General features: G+C 41.4%; 1 protein-coding gene across 2 annotated transcripts in view; it reads right to left on the bottom strand.

The window, feature by feature from the left end:
- Nucleotides 1-18,016, bottom strand: part of TCEA1 (transcription elongation factor A1) — a 28,770-nt gene extending 10,754 nt beyond the window's left edge. The window contains exons 1-3 of one of the 2 annotated variants that reach the window (XM_005653062.3): nucleotides 17,768-18,016; nucleotides 7,330-7,392; nucleotides 2,991-3,096 (exon numbers count right to left, since the gene is read on the bottom strand). In XM_005653062.3, the coding sequence (XP_005653119.1) occupies nucleotides 2,991-3,096; nucleotides 7,330-7,392; nucleotides 17,768-17,830 (232 nt within the window). In that variant the 5' untranslated portion in view covers nucleotides 17,831-18,016. The remainder of the gene's footprint in view (nucleotides 1-2,990; nucleotides 3,097-7,329; nucleotides 7,393-17,767) is intronic. The other variant, NM_001243680.1, reaches the window with a different exon arrangement.

Here is a 20,294-nt window from a genome sequence, read left to right as displayed (position 1 = left end):
GAAATTTGAGGTAGGGAATTCCACTATAGCGCAGCAGATTAAGGATCCAGCATTGTCACTGTAGTGACTCTGGCTGCTGCTGTGGCGCAGCTTCTTCAATCCTTGGCCTGGGAACTTCTACATGCTGTGGGCTCAGGGGAAAAAAAAAATTGAGGTGATAATCAAAATATAAATATTTCAGGGACAGTACACAAAGAACATTTTCATAGAACGTACTTTAAGATTATCAGTTAGGCCTACACAGTACCTCCTCTATTTTAAATAATCTGTAAACTAACACAGATTATTACTACTAATAAAGCACAAGTTTTAAGACTTAAGGAGGTGAGCAATGAGACATGGGGAAATAAAGTACATAAGAGGACTAATTACTCTAGAATGTGGAATTAGACTTAAAATTTAAGGTGAGGAGTTCCCGTTGTGGTGCAGAGGAAACGAATCTGACTAGGAACCATAAGGTTGCAGGTTTGACCTGTGACCTCACTCATTGGGTTAAAGATCCGTCGTTGCCGTGAGCTGAGGTGTAGGTCACAGACGACGCTCAGATCCTGCCTTGCTGTGGCTGTGGTATAGGTCGGCAGCTGTAGCTCTGATTCGACCCCTAGCCTGGGAACCTCCATGTGCTGCGGGTGCAGCCCTAAAAAGAAAAAAATAAAATAAAATTTAAGTGAACTGTAAACATAGAGCTTATCTTTAAAGATTAGCCTTGTAAAAAAGGTTTTTATTTTGAAATAATTTGAAACTTGCACAAATGTTGTAAGAATGGTACAAAGAACTTCACCCAGACCCCCCCACTGTTAACATTCTGGCACACAGCCTTCTCATTCTCCACTTCACATATGGATATGTGTGTATGGACACACACACACAAACACTGTGTGCACACCTCCTTCTCATTCATTCTCCACTCCACGTACAGATACGTGTGTGTGGACACATACACAGTGGGCACACCGGCATTTTTTTTTTTTTTTTTGGCTGCACCCACAGTATGTTTCTGGCCAGGGATTGAACCCGCACCACAGCAGAGACCTGAGCTGCTGCAGTGACAATGCCGGATTCCTAACCTGTTGTGCCACAAGGGAACTCAGACATACTTCTTTTAAACCATTTGGAAATAAGCAGCATATATCATGTCCCTTGATCCCTAAATACTTCACTAGGTATTTCCTAAGAATAAGGAAGTTCATGTATATAACCACAGCAGTGGATTTAAACAGTAACTGTTTAGTTACCCACAGAACTTATAAAATTCTGCCAATTATCCTAATAATCATCTTTACAGCAATGTTTCTTTCTTGTTCAGAATCCTAATATAAGATCATACACTGCACATCGGTTTTCTTAAGACTAGACTTCTGTAATTTTATAGACTTCACAATTTTTGATTCTTGGTTTCAAAGCTCTTGTAAGTAATAGGTCTTTTCCTATTGCTATCTAAGAAATTTAAAAAGCTTCACCTTTTCTATTTTCTCTTCCATGTAAGGCCAATAGCTGCTAGGGAAATAGCTAATTCTAGGGCTGGGGCAGGGAAGATAGATAAACCCAACACACTTTGCAGCGTCAGAATGTAAGAAAGAGATAAAAAGGCGGAGGAGGCTTGTCACAGGGACACAGGAGCCAGTTTGAAGGGTACCCAGTGGTCAGAGCTGGAACAGTGGAAATATCAAAATCAACAGGAACAGTAGTGGGTTATAATCGATTGCATAGGGATCCACACGTGCACACTAACAGGAGATAGTAAATGGGAGGTAAAAGGAGGGTTCTTTCTTACCGAACAATGATGTATAAATACTAAAGAAGTGCAAGAAGTGGAAAAACACAATTTTACAATCGTCACCGTGCAGGGTGCTTTGGGAAAGACTCAGTGGACACTAAAGGGGATGGGGGAAGGTCAGAGGTGGAACCAGACAGTTTCAGGGTCTCAGCATCTCCTACTAGGCACGAGAAGAAAAATTATAAACAATGCAGAGTGCACCCCACCTGGGTCTCGACACCAACACCCTCCTGCCCCTTTCTTGGACGCAGCACTTGAGGAAGGACACAGCACACGTGCGCGATGTCCCAACCGTGCAGGCTCAACCAGATCTCTTCACAAGAGGATGCCAGATAAACCCAAATAAGGAACATGTTATTAAAAACTAAGGGGAAAGGGGTGCGTGTATTCTTCAAAAGTCAAATGTCCTAGAAATTCCTTCACGGCACAGTGGATTAAAGACCCAGCGTTGCTGTAGCTGTGGCACAGGTCGCAACTGCAGTACAGGTTTGATCCCTAACCTGGGAATTTCCACATGCTGTGGATGCGGCCAAAAAAAAAGGTCAACGTCCTAAAAGACATAAGAAGGCTTGAAAACTACGCCACATTAGCAGACTAGATACTTGATCCTAGAATGGACATCTTCTGGAGGAGAAAAAAAGCTGTAAAGGACGCTATTAAGACAACTGACAAAACTGCAATATGCACTACAGATTAAAGTATTGCACCAATGCATTTCCTGTAAGTACATAAAAAAATGAACTTGTTCCAAGACAACACACACTTAAGTATTAAAGAGTAAATAATGCATTGTAGATGCAATCTACTCTCAAATGGTTCAGGAAAAATAGTATGTATTTGAGTTATACATAAAGAGAAAAAGGGGGAGAATGTGACAAACATGCAAATATTAAAAATTAATGATCTAGAAAGAAGACGTGTGAGTTATTTTTATTATTCTTACAAACTTTATGTAAGTTAGAAACCTATTTCAAAAACCTTTTCAAAAGTGTGAAACCTTCTCCTTGAAGGATTATTTTCTTCTTAAAGAGGCAATCCCAGTTATAAATTACATGACTAGCTTAAAAAGCAGAACCCTCAAGGAGGTCAGACTTAAGTCCCCGTCTCATATCATAAGACACTGATTTCAAAACATCTATATTCATTAAGACAAAAAATTGCAACGGCCCTGTCTGAATAAACCAGGACATATGTAAGGTAAGATGGACTATACCTAATAACTTTTTCCAGGATTTGATGAGGGACTTTGCTAAAGATGTAACTTCTTCATCTGTGCTCTGTTTGCGAATAGCATTTACTGACATTCCAATTCTTGTGGACTGCAAGACAAAGACAAAAAAATGTGTTCAAGCAATTTTATTTTGGGCAATTCAGTGTTTCATTTTCTTTCTTTCCCAGATGCCTATTTCCACTTTAGAACAGAAAAAAAGCTTCAATTATATGAATTATTTTAATAGCAGACGACAGACTTAAGACACATACCTCTTCAGCTCAAACATTAGACACATCAAGGTTGCTATCACCGAGATCTGCAAGCACGAAACCTGCTCCTGGACTAGGGCTGCGGAACTAGTACAATGAAACCAGTCTTCCCCACCAGAGGAGAATAAACACAAAGTGTCTGCGTTTGTACCTGAGGCAGGCTGACAACGCACACTGTGCTTCTCCACCTCCCTCTAACAACAGTCTGCTGACACCTGCTGCAACCTGGAGGGAGGACACCCAGACAAACACCACCAGCCATGATCACAGACACTAAAAATGGACCTCACAGAGCTCGTAACCTGTGGTGTCCTAGGTGCCCTGGGTTATGCTGTGAGCATCCGTGCTTGTTAACCTTCCTTTATTTTATTTTATTTTATTTTATTTTATTTTATTTTATTTTTTGTCTTTTTGCCTTTTCTAGGGCTGCACCCTCAGCATATGGAGGATCCCAGGCTAGGGGTCGAATCGGAGCGGTAGCCACTGGCCTACACCACAGTCAGAGCAATGCGGGATCCAAGCCACGTCTTCGACAAACCACAACTCACGGCAACGCCGGATCCTTAACCCACTGAGCGAGGCCAGGGATCGAACCCGAATCCTCATGCATACTAGTCGGATTTGTCAACCACTGAGCCACGACAAGAACTCCTTTACCTTCCTTTAAAGTCAAGATCACTATCCCTATGGTTAAAGAGGAAGAGACTACAGGTACCGATAAATAACTTGCCCAGCTACTAACTGGCCAGACTGGGGTTTTAATCCAATTCTGTCATCTCCGAAGTCCACGCTCTTTCCAACTGCACTCAGAGAACACTACAGCTAGGACAGGCCAATCATGGATGATAAATGAAAAATGCTAAATTATCTGAAACCCCCAAACGGGGTGAAAGTAATGTTTGGGTTTTCCCCACAGAAAGTAGTTCCTTTTAGGTAATAAGAACACTTTTAGTGAAGAAGCTTTTAGAACACGACAATGTTTCAGAACTTCTCTGAAACACTAGTTTATCAGCTGATGCAACAGGCACGTCAGGACAGAAAACCTTCCAGAGCCAGGTGCCGAGGCGGACGGCACAGGTCCCTGAGCTGCCCCACAGGCCTGTGGCGCCCTCCTTCCCCAGCTCCCAGTCGTGGCTCCTTCTCACTGGCACCCCAACCTCCGTCTAAAAGAAAACCTATCTTTGTAACAAGTGGAGGAAATAACTTGAGTTACTAGCATAGTTCTGGCGTTTGGAATTGACATGAATTGGCAAAGAAAATCGGATTTTAGGAGGTGTCAGAGGTGAGCAAAGATATACAGAGATCACAAACTGTGTACTGAGGGGTGACCTCTTGTTAATTATCACAGAATATTCTGATCACTAAAGAGACCAAACCTAAGTTCTGCTTAAAACCTAAGAAAGCCCCTATGGAGACACAGCCATCTGGAAAAACCTGCTTACCCAAGAAGAGACCGTCTTGCCAAGAACAGAAAGAAATGAGGCAAAGCACTAAGATCATTTGAGTAAGTTTTCTTCCTTTTAGAGGCTATTTTGGGAATACTAGAAGAAAGTCGACAAAGGAAAGGATTATGAAGCTATTTTACTTGGGTAACCAAGTTGAGGTTTGCCTCTAAGAATTCCCTAGACTCCGAATTTTTCCTCCAACTGGTGGACTGGGATTTACAGGATGTAACAGGTGGGCTACAAAAAAGGTGTTTTGTGCTCAAGTGACATTAGGAATTGTAGACTTAAACAGGCTTCTTGATTGCAGGACTAATAAGTTTCTGAGATAAACCATACGTAGTAAAATGTGTGGCTCCGCCCGTGGTTGACATTGGTTTCAAGGCATACAGTTAGAAAGATTGTACACCTTGGAAAAACAGAGCACTAAGCTGCATACTGAGGTAAGGCTGAAAGGAATGAGTGGTTATAACAAGAGACACTGTCAGTCACTATCACAGGAAACAAGCAGACTTTCAGAAAAACAGAAGACCACCTTCCTTTCTGATCACTCGTGGGTTTTCACCAAGATGATTTAAGATAGCCACTAAACCTTACAGTAAAAAACAGCTACTACTGAACACTACTGAAAACATTTTACATGATCCAAGAAAATGGAAAGGCCTCCATATTCATAAATTAGAAGACTAATTAAGATTCTAATACTAATCAAATCAAATTACAAATACAATGCAATTCCCATCAAAATTACAGCTGCCTTTTGCACAGAAATTTGTAAGCTTATCCTAAAGTTTATATGCAAATGGAAGGGAACTAAAATAGACAAGATAATCTTGAAAAAGAACAAAATTAGAGGACTCACAATTGCCAATTTCAAAACTTAATACAAAGCTACAATAATCAAGACAATATGGTCCTACACAAAGAGAAACATGAAAATTAATGAACAGAGTTTAGAATCCAAAAATAAACCCCTAGGAGTTTCCATTGTGGCTCAGAAGAAATGAACTCAACTAGTATTCATGAGGATTCGGGTTTGATCCCTGACCCCAACTCCGTGGGTTAAGGATATGGCATTGCTGAGAGCTGCAATTTAGGTTGCAGACATGGCTCAGATCCGGCGTTGCTGTGGCTATGGTGTAGGCTGGCAGTTATAGCTCTGATTCGACCCCTAGCCTGGGAAATTCCATATGCTGCACCTTTGGCCCTTGGGCCCTAAGAAAAAAAAAAGCCAATTAATTCAAAATGAATTATAGAACTAAATGAAAGGGCTAAAACCATTAAAACTTCTAAAAGAACTTTTTCCTTTTTTTGTCTTTTTGTTTTTTAGGGCCACACCTGAGGCACATGGAGGTTCCCAGGCTAGGGGTCCATTTGGAGCTGTAGCCACCGGCCTACAACACAGCCACAGCAATGCGGGATCTGAGCTGCGTCTGCTACCTACACCACAGCTCATGGCAACACCAGATCCTTAACCCACTGAGCAAGGCCAGGGATTGAACCCATGTCCTCATGGATACTAGTTGGGTTTGTTAACTGCTGAGCCACAATGGGAACTCCTTTTTTTTTGTTAGAAGAAAATTTAAGAATAAGTCTTTGTATCCTTGAATTAGGCAATGCCTTCTTAGATATGACACCTAAAGCACTAGCTACCAAAGACAACAGGTAAGTTACCCTACAACAACACTTTAAGCTTTTGTGCTTCAAAGAATACTACCAAGATGGAGTTCCTGTTGTGGCTCAGTGGTTAACGAATCCAACTAGGAACCATGACATTGTGGTTCAATCCCCGGCCTCGCTCAGTGGCTTAAGGATCCGGCGTTGCCATGAGCTGTGGTGTAGGTCGCAGACGTGGCTCAGATCCTGCGTTGCTGTGGCTCTGGCACAGGCCAGTGGCTACAGCTCCGATTCAACCCCTAGCCTGGGAACCTTCATATGCTGTGGGAGCGGCCCTAGAAAAGACCAAAAAAAAAAAAAAGAAAAAAAAGATACTACCAAGAGAGTAAAGATAATCCACAGAATGGGAAACAACATTTGCAAATCCTGTAACTCATAAGGGACTTAAATTCTAGAATATATAAAGAACTATTGTATCTCAAAAATAAAAGAAGACCAATTATCCAAGTTAAAAATAAGCAAAGGAGCTGTAAAGACACTTCTCCAAAGAAGTTAACACAAATGGTCAACAGGCACATGAAACACTGTTCAACATCATTAGTCATGAGGGAAATGGAAACCAACACCACAATAAACAATCACTTCACACCCACTAGGATGGCTATAATCAAAGACAGATAATGACAAGTGAGGACAGGAATCTGGGTAGACTGGAAGCCTCATTTGCTCAGCAAGTCAGTGCCAAGTCCACGCCAAGTCCAACCTCCTTTCACAATGAGACTTGACTCCCACTGTCACCTTGGAGATGCAGGGTTTACTCTTCCCAAGGAAGGCAACACTTCTCTACAATGGTAACTTAGGAGATTACTGATCTATACGACCATCTTTAAAAATACAAGATAATAACAGTTTACACTATAACAGGAAAATACAAAAGACTTTACTGATACTGAAGATGTTTTGGTATTTCATGACAATTATCTAACACTTATGACACATATTAGCACATACCTGCAATAATTCCAGCGTCATGGGAATATTCTTAAGCTCCTTCAGTAAATCCAATGCTCCAGCCTATAAAACAAAATAATATTGAATTCCCAGAGAGAATGTCAAGGAAAATTTAAATTTATATTATATTTATATTGTTCCCGTCCACAATTCACTATGGCTCATGTATTCATGTAAGGAGAATGGTAGATAGATGTATAGATCTATAGATCTAAAGATATGAGGAAGAGAACGAGACAGAAAGAGACAGTTTTCAAGTAGGGGTTTCAACTCATTGGAGGATGACAAAAACTATTTACTGGGTTATGACCAGCACTGGTTAAATACTGCTTTGTGGAGAGGATGTGAAGAAAAGGGAACCCTCCTTCACTATTGCTGGGAATAGAAATTGGTACAGCCACTATGGAAAACAGCATGGAGTTTCCTCAGAAAACTAAAAATAGAACTACCATATGACCCAGCAATCCCACTCCCGGGCATATATCTGGACAAAACTTTCATTCAAAAAGATACGTGCACCCCTATGTTCACTGCAGCACCATTCACAATAGCCAAGACATGGAAACAACCCAAATGTCCATCAACAGAAGATGCAGTACATATATACAATGGACTACTACTCAGCCATAAAAAAGGACGAAATAATGTCATTTGCAACAACATGGATGGAACCTAAAGACTCTTATACTAAGTGAAGTAAGAAAGAGAAAGACAAACCACAGAATATCAGTTCTATGTGGAGTCTAAAATATGGCACAACTGATCTCTATCTACAGAAGAGAAGCAGATCACAGACGTGGAGATCAGACTTGTGTTTGAGATTGGGGGGGAGAAGAGGATGGACGGGGAGTTTGGGATTGGTAGATGCAAACTACCACATTTAGAATGGATAAGTAATGGGGTCCTACTGTATATAGCACAGGGAACTGTGCCCAGTCTCTTGGGTTAAAACATGATGGAAGATAGTATGAAAAAAAAAAAAGACAAGAAAAGAATGTATGCATAGTGTGGCTGGTTACTTTGCTTTATTATACAGCAGAAATTGAAAGAACACAGTAAATCAACTACACTTCAAAAAAACAGTGATGAGGAGTTCCCCTCATGGCTCAGCGGTTAACAAATCTGACTAGCATCCATGAGGACACAGGTTCCATCCCTGGCCTTGCTCAGTTGGTTAAGGATCTGGCATTGCCATGAGCTGTGGTGTAGGTCACAGACACGGCTCATCCCGAATTGCTGTGGCTGTGGTGTACGCCAGCAGCTACAGCTCTGATTTGACCCCTAGCCTGGGAACCTCCATATGATGCAGATGTGGCCCTAAAAAGCAAAAAAAAAAAAAAAAAAGTTATGGAAAAAAAGTTGTTTTGTAAAGGTTTTATTTTCAGTAGTATTTGTTTATACACGTCCCATTTATAAATAAAGTCAGTCTCTCACTAAGGTGGTATCACACTTCACTGTTAGTCTAACAGTCACTTAGTGAATGTACTATTTTTGGACACATCATATACCACCAATAAAAGTCTATTAAACCATAGTAAGAAACTTTTCTTATCACTTCTATTAACTTTTGCAATTCCTTTAGGTTTGGAATTTTTATCATATATCACCTTTTACATATAGAAAATACAAGCAAAACTAGCTAAGGTGTTTCTAAAACTACTTCACATCCAGAGTTTAACGCTTATGAATCACTTATTAATTCAGATTGAGTGATTATCCATTTTTAGCCCACAAAAAGTTGTATCAAAACAATAGTAATGAAGCATTTCACAAAAGAATCCATAAGTGGAGTTCCCACTGTGGCTCAGTGGGTTAAAAACCCAACACAGTGTCTGTGAAGATGTGAGTTCAATCCCTGGTCTCGCTCAGTGGGTTAAGGATCAGGCACTGTCACAAGCTGCGGTGTTAAGTTGCAGATGTGGCTCAGATCCGGTGTTGCCATGGCTGTGGTGTAGGGCAGTAGCTGCAGCTCCGACTCCACCACTAGCCCAGGATCTTCCATGTGCCACAGAAGCAGCCCTAAAAAAAAAGAAGTCATAAAAGAGCTCAAAGCCGTCAGCTCTCTGGACACTGAGGTGTGCAGAACCCGCTGCCTTCGCCCTATGGCTCTTCTACTGTTTGGCTCCTCAGGCTCAAAAATCATTCCACTAACATCTCTCAGAATGGCTTCCAAGCCACTGACACCCGTTCTGCGAATGTCGATGCAGGGCTTTGATATTCTGCCTGTGAAAGGACATCCCAACAGCCATCTGGCCAGTGACATGTGTAACTCCTTCTGATATATTCAGATATGAAAAGTAGGCACCCTACAAATCAGTGAAACTCAGCATACCCTGGGAAAGCAGAAAGCCCCAGATGCACCCCCAAAGGAAGAAACAAGGATGGAGTCTCACAGCATCGTTAGTATTTCCGCAATTTAAAATCAAGCAAAGGTTTCCAGTCATATAACTTTTCCATTTAAAGTTGACAGACTTTAGATTTAGCTGTGGAGAATAAAACAGTATTAACTCTTCTTCTGGCAACAAATTAATACATTTTAATTTAATCCAGTACCTTATAAATAAAAACTTAAGTTCAACAGAAATTATAAAACAGGTTATTATAAAGGATTTTAATGTTCACTGCTTAAAGATCCCTTCTAATGATAAAATTCCGTATTTTTTTTACTTAGAGGCAATTAAAAACAATAAATTATAGATATTAAAAAATAAAACACTAACTTTAAGTTTACTATTCATCAAGAATTTCTATTTATTGTAGGCAAAAATTATCATAACATTGTAAATCAACTATACTTTAGTCAAACTTAAAAAAAAAAAAAAAGAATTTCTATAGGCATGACATTTTTGTGAGCAAGCGTCTTTAATCTCTCATCTGTGAGTGCCCAAACCAAAATCCTTTGAAAACTGAAAGATTTTTCATAGATTTTCAATAAACTCATTTGGCAGCAACATCTAATCTCAACAGATATACAAAGCTATTTATGTTGTACTTATCCACTTCATGTGAGAATGCCGCATTTCACTACAGAAATGCTCATATCTGGAAACTGACACTGGAAACTACCCAGATCTCACTGAGGATATTATAAAACATATGATGTATATACCATATTATCTTTATAAAATCTGAAAAAAATTGGAATTCTCAAATATACCAGACTACAAAGGTTTTGATTAAGAGGCTGTGGACCAATATCCCATATCTACCATAGATGTTTTTCTTCTAACCATGTCTCCATGTTCTTTTAATCAATTTCTGACCTGGGATCAACTAGAAAGGAAGAAAAAGAATCACAAGTCCCTTAAAAAGTAGGGTCTCTAGGTTTACATAAAGTTGTCTGTCACATGCAAAGTTGATTCTTCTAACACATCAGCAACGTGGCATAAGGTTTCAGATGTTTTCCAAGTGGAAGCAATAGATTTGCATCAATTTCATCACACTCTCTTTTTTTCACTCAGATCTCTCTGGTGAGACTGCTAGAGATACAGGGTATGAAGGAAAGAAAAAGTTAAATACACTCATGGGATGTAACTATGACCATTCTCAGAATTACAGCATGTGCTAACCAAATAAGATGAATCTGTCAATCAAAGTTCTTGCAGAAAAAACAACTATAATGATCTGAATGAGTGAAAAGGACAAAAAACATACAATCATGTGAATTCAGTGACAAAAAAATTCTTTGAGTCATCACTCTGTTAAAACTTTACATATATTGTCTCATTTCATCTTTACAATAAACCCTAGGGAAGCAGGTAACCTTATTATCCCTATTTTTACAGACAAGGAAATCAAAGCCCACATAAGTTAAGAAACTTGCACAAAGTCTCATGATTAGTAACTAGAAAAGATGAGATTTTCCCCATTCTGTCAAATTACACTTACTGCCTCTCAACAAATACCCATTAACATCATCATGTGCCAAACTCTGTTCTGTGCTGACAACACAGAAAGGAGAAAGACAGAAGCCCTTTCTGAATTTAGGGAATTCAAAAATAAGCAGACATCTTTGACTATCTACTCCAAAGCCTAACAAAACTCAGAAAAGCTAAGTGACCTGTCCACCGCCATAGTGATGGGACAAGAACCTGGTCTTCTGGCCCTCACACCACTGCTGCTTCCATTCCACAGGCTCCCTGGCAGTTCTGCTCTGTGGACTCGGGTGAAGAGCATTACTAAGCAAGGAATTGCATTCTGTTGTTCCCGGAACATTTGCCTGCCTCTAAAAGTCAAGTCTATTAGATTGCAGCATCTCCTGCAGATAATGATGCAAGAGAAAGAAAGATTCCACCTTAATTTAAAGTCAAATTTAGTTCACAGTACTGGCTAAAAAGTAAACAACAGCTACCACACAACTTTATTACATCATTGATACAACTACCTGTCATTGGAAACAAGCACTTTTACAAAATATGATATTCAAACCTGTATTTAGGAGTTCCCTTGTGGTGCAGTTGTCACTCAGTGGCTGCAGCTGCTGCTGTGGTGCAGGTTTGATCTCCGGCCCAGGAACTTCCATACATCTTGGATGCAGCAAAAAAAACCAAAAAACAAAAAACTTGTATTGAGAACCCAACATAGAAGAGACTCTACAGGATTCAACCTTCTCTTCAAGGGGAGTAAGAGGAAAGAAGCAACATGGAATATACTGTTAAGAACACAGGCATCTGGGAGTTCCCACTGTGGCATGATGGGTTAAGGATCTGGCATTGCCATATAAAAGATATAAAAATTACCTATTTCTACCATAATATCCTCAAAGAGCCATAACGCCAACATTTTAAGGAAGCATTATTCAAAGCTCAATCAACTAAAACACTTAGTAAGAATTGTGACGAGATTTCAAAATCTAAAAAATTAAGATGCCATTTATTTTTTTAAAAAGGAAACACAAATATTTGAATTACAGCTAAGCAATATCACTATAAACTAGGAAATTCAATTTTACTATTTCATCTCAAATATGTACTTATTCTACAGCAAAAGCACAACAAAAAAATATATATATATAAATTTGACTTCATAAAAATTAAAAGCTTTTGGGAGTTCCCTAGTGCCTCAGAGGGTTAAGGATCCAGAGTTCTCACTGCTATGGCTTTAGTTACTGCTGTGGTATGAGTCTGATCCTCAGCTCTGGAATTTCCTTTTGCTGCCAGCCAAGAAAAAAAAAAAAAGAAAACTTAAAAGCTTTTGTATTTCAAAAGACATTATCAAGAGAGTGAAGACAACCCACAGAATGGGAGACAATATACGCAAATCCTGTCTCTGATAAGGGTCTAGTATTCAAAAGGAAAACAATTCTTACAACTCAACAATACAAATACTCAATTTTAAAATGGGCAAAGGATCTAAACAGACATTTCTCCAAAGATATGCAAATGGACAACAATCAATGACAAAAGTTCACCCTACTGGTCTTCAGAGACATGCATCTCACTGTGCTAAGATCCACTTTACACTCCCTAGGATGGCTATAATCAAAAAGACATAACAACAAGTGCTGATAAAGATGTGGTGAAACTGGAACACTCAATATCCTACTGCTAAAGATGTAAAACGGTGTAGCAACCCTGGAACCCAGTCTGGCAGCTCCTCAAAAGGCTAGATGTGGTTATCAGATGGTCCAGGAATTCTACAATGTATATAACCAACAGGAATGAAACCTGTGCCCTCACAAAGACTTGCTGAAAAATGTTTTTAGCACATAATTCATAATAGGCAGGTAAATAGTGCAAAATGCCCAAAATGTCCATCAAATGAATGAATGAATAAAATGCAGTATATATCAATGGAGTGCTACTCAACAATACCATGGAATGAAGTACTGACTCATGCTGTAACACAGATGAACACTGAAAACACCAAGTCAAGGACACCAGACACAAAAGGCCACACATTGTATGATTCCATTTGTAAGAAATGTCTGGGACAGGTGCTTAGGGAGCAGATATGGTGACTACTTGATGGACTACTTAGATACAGTTTCTATGTGGAATGATAAAAACGTTCTAAAATTTAATAATGGTAATAGTTGCACAAATCTGTGAATATATTAAAAACCACTGAACTGTTTACTTTAAAAGCGTGACCTGTATCCTACACCTCAATAGAGCTGTTACAAAAAACTGTGTAGTCATTCTAAATTTCCATTTATGCTAATTAATCTAGCCCTGATACTGAAACTAAAGGTTTTTCCCCCCCAACTCAGGTACGATTAAGACTTAGAAATGTACACATTTCAGGTATCCAGGCTCCTAAGAAATACAAACATCTAATTTCAATTTCTATCTCTGTCATTTAAGCCTACTCAGCCCTGAGCCTTCAATAAAGAAAAAATAAACAATCCTCAACACCACTCACAAAATGTGTCCATGCTTTGAAGATTCTAAGTTCTTACCTGACTCCTCTTTCTACAATGTAGTGTTATAAATCCCTTACAAAGATAATCCAGGATTTTTAGCCCTTAACCATATCCCAAGCACTGCCAAGATTTTATATTCATCTAATCTTCACTAAACTACCTCCAATTTACCACCAAGAAAGATATTTTAGAGATGTTAAGGGACCTGCCTAAGATCAACAGCTAAAGTTTCAAAAGAGCCAGGATTTGAACCCAAATTAGGAATCAGACTTGCTTGTTGACATCAAGTCAAAATAACAAGGAAAAAAACTAAGAAAATAAATAGCTGATACCTGAAAATTTGGAACTAATTTATGTGGTTCATCATGACCTCAATGTGTATACTTATAAAATTGCTAATACTGTTTAAAATCAAGTACACACATGGAGCAACGTTCTGATTAGTACCAGAGTGAAGATAACTGTTGGGATATTTAGGGAAATCTGTTTGCCCAGAACAGCAAATACCCTTACTTCCTGAGTGTATATGCACTGAACTGCAGAGATGCTGTAGCTGAACAGAGTAGTGCTGGCTTTGAAGCAAAACGGATTTAGAGTCACATTCTCATTTGGCCTCTTTCTAGCTCTTTAACTGAAGACAATTCACTTTTTTTTTTTTTTTTTTTTTTTTAAATTTTATGGCTGCACCCACTGGAAGTTCCCTGGCCAGGGACTGAATCCTAGCCACAGATGTGACCTAACCACAGCTGTGGCAAAGCCAGATCCTTTAGTCCACTGTGTTGGGACGGGATCGAAACCGCACCTCCACAGCAACCCAAGTTGCTGCAGTTGGATTCTTAACCCACTTCTACACAGCAGGAACTCCTCAGTTAACTTTCTAAATACTTCATTCCCTCATTTATAGAACAGAAATAATACTTAATAAACTGTCCAAGGGATAAATGAGACAAGGTAGAAAGCCTGGCTCAGAGTAATAGCTCAGTTATTACTTAAAAGTGACAGCTGTGGTTTTACTAAAACGAAGCAATATCTAACAACAGCATTGAAACATCAATTCATGAAAACTATTACATTTAGAAAGGATAAGCAATAAGGTCCTACTGTAGAGCATAGGGAACTATATCCAATCTCTTGGGATAGAACATGATGGAAGAGAGTATGAGAAAAAGAATATATACATATATATATGAATGACTGGATCACTTTGCTGCACATCAGAAATTGGCACAACATAGTAAATCAAATATATTTATTTTTATCTTTTTTTTTGTCTTTTTAGGGCCAGACCCACAGCAGATGGAGGCTCCCAGCCTAGGGGTTCAACTGGAGCTGTAGCCATCAGCCTACACCACAGTCACAGCAAAACGGGATCAATACATGTCTGTGACCTACACCACAGCTCACGACAACGCCAGATCCTTACTGAACAAGGTCAGGGATAGAACCCACAACCTCATAGTTCCTAGTCGGATTCATTTCTGCTGCGCCACGATGGGAACTCCTATACTTACAATTTTTTTTTAATGAAAAAGACCCTCAATTCAGAGAACAGCTATTATTCGTAAAGCATATTTTTCACAGTATAAAAATATAAAAAATAGCTCAAAGAGAAAATGTGGAAACCATACACAAAAGAGAGAAGTAAATTTACCCTAATCCTACAGCCCCCAAAACAACTTCTGTTAAATTGCTGAACACCTGAAAAGCTATTTTTATGGGGGCTGATGTGCTTCAGAGGCAGGGACTGAGTCATGCAGACCATTTCCCTTTCTCTACTTCATTTGCTTATTTGAAACAACAGACAGAAAAAGAGAGAATATAAAAAGATAAAAAGCCAGTCCATTTTATCACCTTTCCTATTTGGGGGGAAGGAGGAGGCAAGTTTTTATATTGGTAAAGTTTTGTACTACCAGAAAAATAAGATTTGAGCAGAAAAATGTGGAGCTTATTCTCATTCTCCACGGATGAGTTACATTTTTACTATTTGAGAATTGCAGATAAACACAGGCTGGTCTTCTCCATAATTGCCCACTAAAGTATTCCTCATTTTTAGGAAACATCTATTCCAAGAAATGGGAACAAACAAAACAAATATCTAATGCACCAGATGATTAAAAGGTACACATTATATAGTCTGGGTTAGAGAAAAAAATACCCAACAAACAGCCTTTTTCAGGAATTAGCTTCTATTGTGGGAGTCTAGGGTTCACTAAGCAAAGGAAAAAACTTCCAGTTTAAACAAAATAACAAATGTTTGGCCTATCACATATCCAGAACTCATCGCTTGCAGTGCGTAATGAAATAGGAAATATAAATGGTACAGGTTGGAGTTCCTGTTATGGCTCAGCAGCTTATGAAGCCGACTAGTATCCAAGAGGATGCGGGTTTGACCCCTGGCCTCACTCAGTGGGTTAAGGATCCAGGTAAGTCGCTGTGGTGTAGATCACAGATGTGACTTGGATTTGGCATTGCTATGGCTGCAGCATAGGTTGGCAGTTGCAGCTCTGATGTGACCCCTAGCCTGGGAACTTCCAAATATGCCTTGGAAGCAGCCCTTAAAAAAAAAAAAAAAAAGGGATGAAATAAACAATTGGCGCAGATAATGTCTGAAACAGAAAACAAACAGGAAATACTTTAATAGTTCAAAATTGCAAATACAGATTAACAGGGTATGAAATTACATGCTGGACAATGCACCTGTTAAAGGAAAAGAGGAACAGGCTATGCTTGAAGTCTTAAGAATTCAGTGTTGTTTTTCATTTTTTTGTTTTTTTTAAAGAATTCAGTGCTTAACACTACTTCCTGCTCTGGCGTGCTGTCCAGCAGCAAACCTGGGTCCTGGTTTAATCCACGTTGCACACACTCAATTTAAATACACCAACTACTGGCTCTCTGACTCAGTTTTTTATTCTGTAAAATACACGGAGCACAGCTGTGTCTTGAGTCTCAAAAGAATCTTGCACAGATGCTTTGTATCTCTAAAGCGGTGTACAAATCAGTGCATCCCCTTTGACCTTCGCTTTGGTCTGACACAGAATTTTACAAGTTTAGCTGAAAACAGATGACTATGAAGTAAGGGACTAAAAGTAGCACACAGGTGGACGGAAATGCAGAAACTGCCACACTTCATACAAACCACAAGAGAACATGAACACGTTATCAATAACAGATAACTCCGCTGGTATTAACCGTAAACCACCTAGTACCAGCAACGGACATTTGCCAATTCCAGCCGGCAGCACACCGTAGTCAGTGAACGTGCCTTAAATGAGCTCTTCCGCACGGTATGCCCAACAAGATCCACTTTTTTTAAATGTTTAGCAACTTGTCAAGTACACTGGCATATGTTTTTAATTGCTAAACAAACGCGTAGGGTGGGTGAGATAATCAAGGGGCAGTTTAGCCTTCTTCAGAAATAGGATCCAAGAATTTCACATAGAAGTTTTATCAGCTTGATGTCTAAAAGAGACCTCAGACCTCTATGTTGATGCTCTTTCTCGCTATTAGCTTGCAAACAGTGGGGACTTTCTGTGCTCTTAAGCTAAATCAGCGAGGCTTTACCACCACCGAGTTTAAAATAAGGGAGGACGCCTGGATTAAGTTTGCTACGCTGCACAAACACCAGGGAACTAGGGCAACCAGAAGGAGTCCCCACGCCTGCTGCCGCGGGACAGGACCCCCCCTCCCGCGACCCCGTCCCAAGGACGCGGGTCAGGACCGCTCTCCCAAGACCCCCTCCCCAAGACGCCCCCATAACCTCCCCCTGGGGGCCCCTTTTCAGGGAGAGGAAACAGGACGCCCTCCCCCCAGGATCCCTCCCACGACTCCTTCCCAAGACGCGGGACAGGACGCCCCCTAAAAGACTCCCGCCCGGGACCCCTCCCCAGGACGCGGGGCCAGACGCCCCCCGGATTCCCTCCCCAGAGCGCGGGCCTTGCCCCGTCGCGCGGGTAGGGCGGCGGGCGGGTAGACAGGCGGCAAGGGCCAAGAGCCCCCTCAGGCCGACGGGCCCCCGCGTCCGGCTCCCGCCCGCCGCCCGGCCTCCCTCCGGCCCACGCCGCCCGCCGCGCTCACCGCGTTCTTCTTCTGCACCATCTTGTCCATCTTCTTGGCAATTCGGACCACCTCGTCGTCCATGGCTCCGGCAGACCTTCCCCGCGCCAGTCGCGCGGGACGGGAAGTGCGCGAAGCTGACAGGGGCTGCGCGCGAGCCCGGGCGTCGGCGAGGCCGCTCGGCAGGCCAGGCCCAGGCGCTTCCTCACGGACCCAGGCCACCGCGGCGGCGGCGGCGGCTCGCTCCTCCCCCGCAGGCACCGCCAATCGAGCTCCGCGCGCGCCAAGCAGGCACCGCCAATCGAGAGCGGATGGGAGGGGAGCGCGAGCCACGGCGCAGCCAGCTGGCTGCGGTGAAAGTTGGGCGGGCGGCACCACTGAACTTTGCGCGCGCTCGCGCCGGCCCCGCCCCCGTCCCTGTCCCAGGTTCCCCGGTTCCCCGGCCCCGGTCCACTGTCCTTGGTTCCCGGCCCCAACTCCCAGCAGAGACCCATGCGGCGCGCAGCTCGGGCGGCTTTGGAGGACCGCGCGTGGGTCAGGAGGCCCCAGCTTTTTCCCACCTGGGCGCTGCCTGGAAGTCAGACCCCATCTCCTAAGAGGCCCCTTATCGTAGGGATCTGATGGTTGTAAGCATTTCCTTTTTAAAGTCAAGTCCTTTGTAAGCGCCTTAAGAACGGAGACCCAGGACTTCTCTGGGGGCGCGGCAAGTCGAGGACCCTGCGTGTCACCTCTGTGGCGCGAGTTCCATCCTTGGCACGGGAAATTCCGCGTGCGCAGATGCCGCCAAAAAAAAAAAAAAGAAGAAGAAAAAGAAAAAAGACACAATCTCGTTTTCCGACTCGGAACTTTGAACGGAATGCCTTGAATACAGCTGAATAGTGGTTGACAAAAACGTTCTCATCTAAGAAATTAAGGTGTCTCACCTGCTCTGAAGATCAGTGAGGAAGGTGGACACAAAAGCAAGGTAGAAAATGGAAATTATCAGTACTGAAGAGTGGGCTCCTTCAATAGGTCTTTGCCCAGTCAGCGCCCTTTGCTGCTTCGATGGAACTTCCGTATGCCCCCAGGTGCCACTGGGGGAAGAAAAGAAAATTCCCTAATAATTGTTTTTCTACACCAAGATGTAAGATTTTGTTCTAGCTCAGTTATTTGGGGGAAAGGGTAATTTAAGCCGTGTCTCTATTTCATTTGTTTTAAATTATCTTTTTATTGATTCCCAACATAAGTTATAGTGAGACCTATTATATGATTGCACATCTACTGGTTCTCAGGTATTTCTCAGATTTGGTTTGTCAATTTTTATAAACATTCTCTGGGCCCCCAATTGTGTAGTGGCAAATGTGAAGTTCTGTACAGGCCTGTTAGCCTGAAATTAATTTTATTTATTGCTCAAATACTTATATCCCAGTTTCTTGTCTGCTTGAGGAATCAATTAGTGAGTATGTACATAGCTCCACTTGTGATTGTAGATGTGTGTGCATTTACGTTAATAATTGTCATTTTTATTATCAGTTTAATATTCTTTCATTGTGGTAAAATGCATATAACATTGTCAAATGACAAAACGAAAACAATTTGAGGAGTTCCTTTGTGGTACAGGGGGTTAAGGACATGGCATCATTGCTGTGGTTCCGGTCATGGGTTCAGTCCCTGGCCTAGGAATTTCCACATGCCTCAGAGCATGGCTAAAAAGAAAAAGAGGAGTTCCTATTGTGGTGCAGCAGAAATGAATCTGACTAGGAACCATGAGGTTGCGCGTTGATCCCGGCCTTGCTCAGTGGGTTAAGGATCCAGTGTTGCCATGAGCGATGGTGTAGGTCGAAGATGTGGCTCACATCTGGGGTTGCTGTGGCTGCGGTGTAGGCTGGCAGCTGTGGTTCTGATTCGACCCCTAGCCTGGAAACCTCCATGCACCCTCAGCCCTAAAAAAAAAGAAAAGAAAACAATTTGAATGATGTCTTTGATGTCCTTTATCCACAGAAAAACAATTCATGAATTGGGAAGTATAGCATCTCACAAGCAGTGGGCACTATTCTGAACAGAATGAGGGCAAGAGTTATATACGCTGTCACATGAGACAACCTGGAAACAGGGCAAGATTGGCTAGGAGCTGGGCTTTTCTCACAGGGCTGAAAAGTCCCATTTTCTAGGGTGAGTGAGCTCAGTAAAGCTGGGATTGTGGCTGGTAGTAGGATTCCCTGACAGGTATCTCCCATAAGTGCAGACTGACTTGGTTTAGATCTGTGATGTGGACAGAGCCACTACGGCTCCATTTGTTGGTTCTTCATATAGGAATTAACTTTCTCAACATAAAACTTAACCATTTTACCAAGTTTCAAATGTACAATTTAGTAGCATTTAGTACACTCACAATGTTACTCAACTATTACCACTATCTAGTTTCAAAAAGATTTCCAAAAATTTTCATCACCTCAAAAAAACAAAAAACAAAAGAGTTCCCATTGTGGCTCAGCGGGTTACAAGGCCAACTCGTATCTATGAGCACGCAGGTTCAATTTCTGGCCCCTCTCAATGGGTTAAGGATCTG

Source organism: Sus scrofa, chromosome 4, assembly GCF_000003025.6.
Source record: "Sus scrofa isolate TJ Tabasco breed Duroc chromosome 4, Sscrofa11.1, whole genome shotgun sequence".
Lineage (NCBI taxonomy): Eukaryota > Metazoa > Chordata > Mammalia > Artiodactyla > Suidae > Sus > Sus scrofa.
This window is presented reverse-complemented; position numbering and strand designations above follow the sequence as displayed.